This window comes from Drosophila mojavensis, unplaced genomic scaffold (genome assembly GCF_018153725.1).
Source record: "Drosophila mojavensis isolate 15081-1352.22 unplaced genomic scaffold, ASM1815372v1 contig_231, whole genome shotgun sequence".
In the NCBI taxonomy this organism is placed as follows: domain Eukaryota; kingdom Metazoa; phylum Arthropoda; class Insecta; order Diptera; family Drosophilidae; genus Drosophila; species Drosophila mojavensis.
In genome coordinates, this window is record NW_025318772.1 from 5,008,647 (window position 1) to 5,019,694 (window position 11,048).

General features: G+C 38.9%; 1 protein-coding gene across 2 annotated transcripts; it reads right to left on the minus strand.

Moving 5' to 3' along the window:
* Positions 1–141: 141 nt before the first annotated feature.
* LOC6574995 (uridine phosphorylase 1) lies at positions 142–10,655 on the minus strand. 2 transcript variants are annotated; one of them, XM_015167781.3, is made up of 5 exons: positions 10,377–10,655; positions 8,668–8,733; positions 2,465–2,588; positions 1,774–2,121; positions 142–1,713 (listed from the first exon to the last, which is right to left on the minus strand). In XM_015167781.3, the coding sequence occupies exons 2-5, from the start codon at positions 8,718–8,720 to the stop codon at positions 1,198–1,200; spliced, it is 1,041 nt and encodes a 346-aa protein (XP_015023267.1). In that variant the 5' UTR covers positions 8,721–8,733; positions 10,377–10,655; the 3' UTR covers positions 142–1,197. The 2 variants fall into 2 exon arrangements, with proteins under 2 accessions (XP_015023267.1, XP_002001019.1); XM_002000983.4 differs by lacking the exons at positions 8,668–8,733; positions 10,377–10,655 and adding an exon at positions 4,411–4,686.
* Between the last annotated feature and the right edge of the window lie 393 nt (positions 10,656–11,048).

Here is an 11,048-nt window from a genome sequence, read left to right on the forward strand (position 1 = left end):
CTGACTCCCTGAACTGCAAATGGAGTATTTCGTGGTCGTTTCGCTCCACTTCTTGTCCATGCTGAAAATTTGATACGTCTGTAGATAGCATCAAAACATTCCAAAGTAAACTTCAAAATAAAGTACGTAATACGAGTGGAGTATTATTCAGCTGTTGTTCTTTATGTATTTTTTCACGTGTATAATTTGATTCTTTTTTGTTTAGTTTAGAATTGAATAAGAGTAACGATTGTTAATATAGCTTCGTGATTAACAACATTAATTTGCGAATGCGCATAACAAATGTTTTGGAATTACAGTACAATATGTATAATAGAATAATTTAAGAAATCTTATATTATGATCTGAAGTACACACATACATCGTATATAATAATATTTGGTTTGCCTCATTTCGATTATGCAACATAACAATTAACAACGTTATATATTTGAATTTTTTTTTGTATTGTTTTCGTTTAGTTCATTATTGAAATGTACTTTGCAAACATCGATGCAATCAACAATAATTTGAAAGAGTTTTGTATTTTGAAACACTTTACATTGAGTACATTTTTATAACCTTGTAGAGGTTGGTGCGTACGAAGGTAATTTTGTTAAGTTGAGCTAAACTGATCTGCATATGATACATGAGCTGAATCATTTAGCTATATCATATGAAGTGTAATGAAATCGAGACAATATTTTGACTTCCGATATCGGACAATTAAGAAATTAAGTTTAGCATGGAAACCATTATGTATTCGTATTTTAAAATATATATTCTTTTCTACTCATAATTTATCTGTAAATTGTCTACAAGGATATTTTATCTTAGGCAAGCCGAAGATATTCATTTGTTCATTGTGTTACTTTAATTTTTATATTTATTTGCGATTAGTTGTTTCAGCATTCGGCGTTACGCCGCCAATACGTGCAATACGTTTGAGTTTAAATAAGCTAATGAGGAAATATATATATAATACATATGTATTTATATATTTATATAAGTATAACACTGACATGGATACATAGGAAAATAAGAGCTTAGAACTTATAACTTAGACTGAACTAAACTATGGAATGTTTAAAGCAATATTTCAAAAATAAGTTGTATACATGCGAGTTGGGTTGGCATTTAGCCAAAGGTAACTTGAAATCAAAATATCATATATAGATATATGTATATGCTATGATCGTGTGCATTTGGTTGCTGGCTTTAGTCGTGGGCCTGAGATTCCTGCTGGACCAGCTTAAATCGCCTAGGCGACTTGATGGACCCTTGATGCCCGAAGAGCGATTTCAGCTGGCCATGCTGTGCCAGCACCTTGCGTATATACCTGGACACTAGGATCTGGGGACGCTGTTGCCACTCGTGCATCACCTCCTTGGGCGCATTCACCTGGTCACCATTGAGGCGATTCAGCAGGGCAACGCACACAACTGCCGCCTTGATGCCAGCATGATGTGTGAGTGCTGCGAAGATTGTGCTCTCCATTTCGATGTTGACAACACCGTTATCCCGCAGCTTCTCCAGATAGTTCATCTTGTCGGTTTCGGTGAACTCACAGAAGGCGCCATCCAGCCGTCCTTGGCCCTCGTAGAAGTCGTTTGTGCACAGCGTCTTGCCAATGATGGTGTCATAGGGATCATCGGCACTTGCCAGCGACTTCAGCTCTCGTGCCAGCTTCTTATCCAACTTAGCCGGCCGATGTATGGTCTCGCCCAGGATCGTCTGTCGAAATAAGAAAATACAAATCAGTTACAGAATCTAAAGTCTATCGCATTTACTTACAAACTCGTGCGAGTTACGCAGCTGGCCGTCCAAGGCATCCTCTGTGATGATTACGGTGCCGCCCTCAACTCCGATGCCGCCACAGGTGCCAATGCGTATGAAGATGGGATCGATGCATTTGGCATGGTACATCAGCTTGATCATCTCGTGCATCAGTATGCTAACCGAGGGCGTGCCCATGCCGTGGCTGACGCTCAATACGGGACCAACTTTGTACATCGAATAGCGATACGAATAGGCGCTAATATCCTGCAGCTGGGTGCCAGCGGGCAGCTTGTAGCCAATTTCATCCATAATGAAGTGTGCAAAGTTCTCCATGCGCTTTGGTGTGCCGCCCATGCAAACGAACTGGTTTTAAATGAATAAATAAATTATATATAAATAAAATTAGTTAAATTTTCATGATCAGGGACGTATGAAGTAAAGACTGTATGGCCGCCAAACTAGTTTTTTAGCTCTCACGATATCTGATCTGACTTGATAATCGATCTGATCGTAAATTACCGTATTCGGAATGCAAAGTATTCTTAACTTGGTCTATAAATACCAAGCTAAACAATGTTAACCTTGACTAGCATTGACGCATATCAGATTGCATATAGAGTATTAGAGTTTAGATTCTATCGTACAGGTCGATCCATGTCGGCTTACGCTCTTTATAGTTGGAGCTTTCAAACATAATCGGACTCACCTTAACATCGCCAAACATCTCCTGTAAATCATGACTCTCACTGCCAAGAGCCAAGTGATATAATATGTCCTGATCCATAAGTTCAATGTTAGAGTTACGTAATTTAACGGTGCCATCGGAGTATCTGAAGTAATTAAGAAATATATTGATTATATTCCAGACTAGGAAGTAAATTAGGTAAATAGTCTAAAAAATAGGCGCAATTAATAATTATCAAGTATTAATAAAGTGCAGCAACAAACTGAAACAGACGGAAACTAAAAGCTGTCGGTGCTCCGATAAGATTTCAATTTCCGAGAATTGTAGATTTTAAGAACTGCAAATGCTTGCACTTTTCAATAACTGCCGTAATACAGATGATTGCTAATGAATGTGATTCTATTATGTACAATGTTAGCCGAGATTGCAAACTATTTGCTTAGTTTGCATTCAATGAAACACATGCTATTACAGTTGATTAATTATAACACGTATATAAAAGTAATTAGAGTCTTTGTGGGCAATAAACAGTTGCTAGTTGCTGAATGTTTTTTAATGAATCTCTGTCACAAATTTCAGCAGAATTAAATTGTAAGCTTCTTTGTCACTTAGTCCATACATATATATATATATGTGTATATATTCGATATGACTGCATAATCGTTGGTAAAAATAATAAAATTCTCATCAACTAATTTAACATACAAATAATGTACATATTATTTTTAAAGATCGCGCGTCAGGCTTAAATGACAGTGCTGAAAAAGTTTCAATTATGCTCTGTGGCATTTGCACATCATTTGTGCATTACAAAAGCTAGTTGCTCGATCACTCATACATGTTGAAGTTCGATGTTGTATGACAGAAATGTAAACAACATAAATGCTGTTTTATGGCTATACAGCAATGTTAAAAAACAAAAAACATGAATGAATAAGATATATCATTCTCATTTATTAACAAAGCAAACAATCAATGCCCGATTCGTGTAGCTAGCTGAATAATATTATATGGTATAAATAGGTACACAAACTCCATGTAAATTGATATGAAGCCAATGAGCCAATAACTAATATAGCTAATGGTCATTGGCCTTCGTCAAATCATAGTGCCAAAACGGTAAACGTCATTTGATTAGCCCTATCAAGTACATACGTCAAACAGTCACCGCAGCACAAAAATAGAGCTGAAATCTTGATTTATTTATGTTTTGAAACGTATTCCTATTCACATATTTCCCTTATGCAAATACATACATACATACATATATATGTGTACTACGCTGACCTTGCTTGATAGCAAAACTTGAAAAATGATTAGGTCTTTAATTAAACATCTGATCTTTTTTACTAGCTATATAGTGTGAATGTATTAGAATCGAGAGACGCTAGGTTATCAGCAAAATTAGTATTTTATTAAAAAAATTAATTATATCGCAACGATTACCAAGTTCAAATAACAGAGCATTAAAAGGTCTAGGTCTTGGTTTCGATCCGGGTAAATGGGCGACACACCCACCGTAATAATAAATGTTTGTTTGTGTGCACATTCATTAATTTGATCAAGTGCTTCTGTAATCTCTTTCGTTTTTCGTTTTTATCACGTCGTTTTCCTTTACTCACGCGGCTCTCTTTGTCTTTCGCGTTTGTTTTGCTTCGTTTATTTGTTGCTCTGCTAACCACGCAGACTTTTGCGTCAGCTGCCAACTCAGCTATCTTACAAATTTCTGATATATTTGTGAAATTGGCCCCAGCTGTGGCCATCTTCACGTGAATTTCAGCTGCGGATCGCTTCGGTGAATCATTCACCTTTGACACAACCAAATGGCAGCCCGCCAAATTTAATAATAACAACATATTTCAACCCCCGGCATTCGCATTCGTATTCGCATTGGTATTGGCATTGGATTTGGCATCTGCCTATCTGAATTCCTTGTTAGCCGGTTTGTTGGAATCTTGTTTTCTTACCTCGTTATACGATACAGATGCAAGTCCGTTTCGTCCTTATCATCGTCCTGCGGTGTTGTGCGGCAATGCGCCTTAAATTCATGCTCAGTTATGGTGGGTGGCATGATGTCAGCCTCTGTCTGTGTCCTTAAATTGTCCTGACTAATCAATCTTCTAACTACCGTTAATGACAGCTGCCAAAGTTTTGCCCGCGAACTCACTCAAACAAAAACAGAAAAATTACACGTAGAGCAGCAACACTAATCGTATTGTGCACGCTCAGGCTCTCTGAACAACTAAAACCTCTTGTGTGGCGCGTCAGGCTCTTTATAGGCGACGAACAGCAATGCCATGTAAGACTTAACAGAGAGCTACCGGTTGCGACTGTCTCGCTGTTAATGTAGACATAGGCATGTTAAGCGGCTGGACGCGTCGGCTGTCAACGGCGCTGTTTGCAGGTTTACTTAGTGGGGATGTACGAGTCCAATGATAAGAGCCTAACGGAAGTTCATATGTCAAACTAACAGCGCAATTTTTTATACAAATATGTAAATATAAAATAGCACATACGTCTTTTATGTGTGTAATAAATGTCATTTAAAATTTTTTTTTGTCACCATACACATTGTCTGATAAGAACAGACTATGCTTACACATATCTCATCTTATGTGCAATTGATAGTAGTTTAAACTAGATTAGCACACATGCATAACTCTTTTGCGTAATTTACCGTGTACAATGCAATTGCCATTACACAATTCAATTGCAATTAAAGTTGAGTGCTGCGCATACATTCAGAATAATACAGGGTGTCTACACTTATGCCACCCTAATGAGGGCCATAATCTAAATATTTATGTGTATGCTAATAGAATTTTTTTAAATCAATCTTATAGCGTATTTGAACCGGTCGCAGAATTCAAATTAAATAAGCATATTCAACTTTGATATTTGGCAAAGAGTTGCCGAAAATTAAACATGATTTGCATAAATATAATATTCGAATAAATTTCGTTGTTAGCATTTTGGCAAATCGCACTCTTTTATTTTATATATTCATTTTTGGCTTAATTTTTAGAGCGCCCTGTCTGAAGCTATGTAGTCCACTGTTTATTTGCTATCACTAAATGCCAACTATTTTTTTTTATTTTTTATTTTTTTTTTTATAGTAAATTCCAAAACCATTAAAGTCTGCGTCATCGCTTGTGGCTTTTATTTATTTCTTAAGTCAGCTTAAAAGCCCATATACTTGTTTATATATACAAACATATATACATACATACATGTGTACACAAGACTATGCCAAACTCGAAGTGAAATACGAATACATAAACACAGGCGAAACGAAAAAAAAAAAGAAATAAATGTGTTTAACAGAAGCAACAGCAAAAACTTAGTCAATGAGCAGCAAAAGGGGGCTCGACCATACTGTTAGCTGGAAACGGAGAGAAAGAAGGAGAGAGGGAGAGGGAGAGAGCAGGTGTGTGTGCGTAAGAGTTAGTCATAGCATCTGGTAAAGTGGAGCTGCCACAGCTACGTGCTTCGTCTCGCGACCACAGTTCGAGGTCGCTCAATAAGTCCAGTTGGGCAATTGATATTTGCTTTTGAGTATTTACATTTAAATCGATTCAGTGTTGCTGCGGTACTTTAAGATAACAACCACATTCACTGTTCGAAAAGACTAAATAAGGGCTTTAGCTGACTGAGCTGACTGATTGAGATTAAGGGGTACTATAAAATATCTAAGCTACTCAACTCACTCTGAAATTCTCTAGTATTGCCTTTCCTCTAAACTCTTCATATGCTGCAACAAGTGTACAATTTCTGAAGATTCATTTGGAAAAGCCAAGCAGAGCAAAGAGTGAAGACAATTAACAAAAATTATATGGCATTACGAGAGCCGTACGAAAAAGAGAAAAGTTAACTTTTACTGTCGCGTGTACAAAGCGGCTCAAGCACTTTCTTTTCCCCTCGATAGAGTGCGTAATTGGTATTTAATGGCCGTTTGCATTGTTTGAGCTGCTGACTGGCTGCAGTTCCTTGGAGCCGTTGAGCCACTGGGTCTCATAAGTGCACTGCAATTTCTGTGCAAGCTGTCAACAGAACGCTCGATAGTCGTGGCCTTGAATCGTATGCGTCGGAGTACATAGTTTCCATGCACACACACACATATATATATATACGTATACATGCACATTCATATGAGCACTTGCTGCATTTGCCACCCACGCCCACTGGGCCAGCTGACATTGATAATAAAAATCAAATTTATCACGACTTGGCTGAATAAAAATGAAAGCCTTTGCCAGTTCGCTTGAGCTCTCATTTGGCATTACATTCTATGGGGCTTATGTAACTGCCGTTTACATGCCATAAATCACATTGTCCGCATTACATTTAATAAATGATACAGACGATGCTCCACGACGCTGAAGAAGCGGCAGCAAAAGCTCTTAATGCAAACGGAAAATGGACAAAGGGCCATAGCATTGTGATTGCCAAAACAGGTGGAAGCAAAGAAGGCAACAGCTGAAGTGAATTACCGTGGCATACTTTTAGGATGAGAGAATTATTGATCTGAGAAATGGAAATACCTGTTATATATCGCCCACCCAAACCAGCTTGCAGCCAATTTATCCACCAACACCATCAACAGAAGGCTGAAAAGATCACACCCCCTGGACCCGAGAAGTGACCTAAATTAGTAAACGTAATTCGTAGTAATAAAGGCAATTAGCCACTTCATTAGTTAAGGTATCCTTATAAATGCGCTATAGAGTTTAAGACAAAAGCTGCAATAAAACTATATTATAAAAAAACAAAAACTGTTATATATGGTTATAGTATTCATACTTTAGCTACTTTAAGTAGGAAAATTCTTACTATTTTATTATTCTTAGCTCATCCCAAAATCTTAAATATCTGAATAAATGAAATCGCACCTTCACCAACCCTTGGTAGCTTGGCTTGCAAATGCAATGTAAATTCCTTGCTTTATGTAAGCAAAGGCTTGCTTAAGGTCAAAGTTGAAAGGAAAGGTGTGTGAACATTTGATAAAAATATCAAAAAAGAGACGAAAACGAGGAACGAAAAAGCAATAAAAATTGACAAACACACTGGCTAAAACGATTATATGCAAGTATGTATCATGTCAGTGGCAGTTAGAGGAGCTGAAAGTCAATACGTAGAGCCAGGGGTAACAAATGTCAGGGGCACGTCGTAATCCTGTCAACCAAATTCTGTATTATTCACGCGTCACTGATGTCAAATCGAAAATAGAATTAAGTTCGGCCTGTCGGAACGTGGTCAAAATTCAAATACTCCACCAAACGGCCAATCAATATTGCCCAAATTATATTACGAGCCTAGGCGCAGTGATATGTGCATTGTCATTGATGTTGCTATTCTTAGACATAATAGAAATACACACAGAATGGGGCATGATGAGTTGTGCTAATAGATGTATATAACATATAATTAAATTATCCGATTTCGATAATATTGTCAATCAAATAAAAGTCAATATTATATAGATTAATTAATAATTCATTTGCTTCCGTAATATACCAACTTAATTAGTGTTGTAATTGTTTGCACAGGGTAGTGTATAGTCGCACACTCAAATTTCTAATCAGTTGCGGGCTACTGTGCGTATGAGCAATGTCTGCGCCATTGTGTGTGTAGCCTACAGGCGACGCAATATTTGATTATCAATGCTTGTTCGACACTTCCCACGCACTCGGCTCCACTGACACACATATATACACACACACACACACACACACATCCATACACCCACCCATATACACAGACAGACATTTGCAAACCCCCAGCAATAATTGCTGACAATATTGGAGCGACCTGTTTTGCGGCATGCGTATTTTTAGACATCGACTCGATGTGTACGTCAGGCAGCTGTTGAGATAATTGGGTTAAGCATTTAACCCGATTCGCCTGGCCGACACTGAGAAGTGTGCTATGGAGTTTAAAGGCGTCCTTCTTATCTTTCTTATCTTTCAGCGGCACTCTGTCTTTGCAACTAAGAAGCAACTTGGGGAAACTTTAGCTGCAGCTGGGCCTCCACCGTTAAAAGCTAACGCAAAAGTTCAAAGTGCACATTGTTTGCGTATAACTAAGACATTGATGCTGCTATTGTTTCGCTGGTTTCGTGTTCTCCGTAAATTGAGTAAATCAAGTTCGTGGCATGCAATTTAATTTGATCGCTGCAAGTTCTAGTCTAAGTTAGATATGATATATATTCAGATTTGCACACTCACTCATCGAGCTCCTCCTCGGACAGCGAGTGACTATTGGCTGTTAGCAGCGACATCTTGCGGTGGGCGCTGGAAATAGAAAGTAAAGCAGAGGAAAACTTTTTGAGTGCTTTATGTGTGAGTGCAAAAAACTAAGGGCTTGGCGAAAAAAAAGGAATAAATAAACTTAATGAGCTTTGCTTAGGGCCAGGGCAAAGCGACGACCGTTTTGACAGCTTTTAATTAAAAACCAACGATGCAAAACGTCACGCGCAACAAAGGACTACGAAGACCAGCCGCGTGTGTACAAGTGTGTGTGTATGTGAGTGTGTGTGTGTTTGCTTGTTTGTTTGTTTGAGTGGCAGGCGTCTGACCACAGCTGCCAGCACAGGAGTAAAGTCCTTGAAAATAACTACAGCTGCTGCGCCAGTTACTCGCGCCTTGCCGGACTTACGGGTCCCTCGGCCCGTCCATTGAGGGTAATCACACTCAGCAGCTTTATTCTGTGGCACTGCCTGCGCAAACACGATTCTGCTAGATTGAAGACGTACATTGTATGCCAGCGAAAACTTTATCATTAAGCCGTGCGACTCACGCGCTTAAAGTTGGGCAACAGTTTTATATAGAGAGCAGTTATACACTGTAGAGCATAAGCACAGATGCCTGAATAAACTTTTGCTTAGGCCATAGGCACAGTGGCAGCAGTTTCAGAGTGCCAAGAGAGCTCATATACCCTGTAAAGCCAGTAAAAAGAGCCTGGTACATACTTCTTTTAAGATTATATGATTATAGATTCAGTCTTTAATCTGCAGGGTATTCAACTAGTTGTTATGATTTCCCATCGCAGCGGCTGTCAGTGCTGAGCCTTATAGTGCCAAAGTTCAAGGCTACAATTAACGGCTGATGACAGCTGAAGTGAAGCAGGAAATTGGGTGTCATTGACTGACGGCTTTTCGCCTACTTAATCAAACGAAATGCTGGCAATGCCAAGGCATTTTAGGATATGGCCAATAAACATAGCATACTTTGAAGTGTTTCTTAATTTTTTTTATAGATAATATCTCTAAATGACCTGATTTAAGCTTTCCCCTCTTAGATTTTCTTTACCCAGCGAACCAGCAGGACTCACAACATATTTTTGTAATATCTGACATTTTTAATTAGAAGTAGTAGAAGCCTAATCAATATTCTGACTTAATTATGCGCTTGGCAACGTGAGCGCATTCATAATGTAATTTGAGCCATATTATTCCTAACACATACGCACAACTGCTGATGGTGCACCAAAGGGTCCTTTCTTTGCAAGCCTTTGGCTGGGTGACCCAATAAAGGCGAGTAGCCTTGAAAAAGTTTGCTGAACCGTTCAATGAACATTTGCAGAGTCATCAACAAATGCAAATTTCTCCATTTGTTGTTGCTGCATAGGCGCACATTGAAGCATTGAGCAGAAAAACTTTTTCAATTAGTATTATAAGGAGGAGAGCTCATTGCTGCTGCTGGCCCCCAATAATGAGTAGCCCACATATCTATGTAGTATACCATAGAAACTAACCTTTGGCAGGATAACGAACTATTGATTTTCTTACGTGAAAACTTCAATCGTAAATCAAACAAAGTGACGAATACATATTGTTGTGTGTTGGGCCAAATAAATACTGGTAGCTGGAAAGTGTGAATATCCCAAAATAAAAATAAAATAGAAGGATGTAAACACTACAATGTTTTGCACTTACGTAAAGGTAAAAGTTTTGCTTTTGTTCGAGTTGACTGCGGCGAAAAACGCGCGTAATTTGACTTTTAGCAGCGTGTCCCGTTTTCCTTGCGCTTTTGCTGCTGCTTTGTTTATCTGCCTGTCTGCTGCGACTCACGTGTAACAAGCACAACGTAACGGTTGCTCGCCTTCTTTCTGTGTATCTGTGTCTCTGTCGCACTCAGTAGGGTAAGCACACACACGCTCACTAGTACACTCTGCAGAGGCGTTGAGGTCCGCAGCGTCGCGAAGTTCAACGTAGACTGAATGTGAGAATGGACGAGTAAAAACTCATGTTCTGCCCGCTGCTCGCAGTTGCTGCGCTGCGCTGCTGCTGCGAAGCGAACTCAACTCAACTTTCCACAGGAAGCTCATTGTCATGAAACTCACTCAAACGGCGCCAAATGTTAAACAATTGGCAACGTGTAAGCCAGCCAGCTCAATTATTGAATTGTCGTGCGCTAAAGTAAAAAGTTAATTGTAATCGACAAACACGAGCCGACAATTACCACGTATGTTCGCAGAAAAGAAAAACAAAATGATTTTATTTTTGCCATGCTCTGAGCTCGATTTGTGCTCAGAGTTTTCGCTCGCTTTCTATCACATTGCAGCTGAGGCGAAAAGGGGGTGTGGCTGTTGCTATGCTGCCCAGACT

What these genes read in the sequence shown, in the direction of transcription:
- LOC6574995 (XM_002000983.4), bottom strand. Translation starts at nt 4,514, where the DNA reads ATGCCACCCACCATAACTGAGCATGAATTTAAGGCGCATTGCCGCACA. An exon ending in CATCTGTATCGTATAACGAG is followed by an intron (nt 2,589 to 4,410) that starts GTAAGAAAACAA and finishes TAATTACTTCAG; the next exon opens with ATACTCCGATGGCACCGTTA. An exon ending in AGATGTTTGGCGATGTTAAG is followed by an intron (nt 2,122 to 2,464) that starts GTGAGTCCGATT and finishes ATTTAAAACCAG; the next exon opens with TTCGTTTGCATGGGCGGCAC.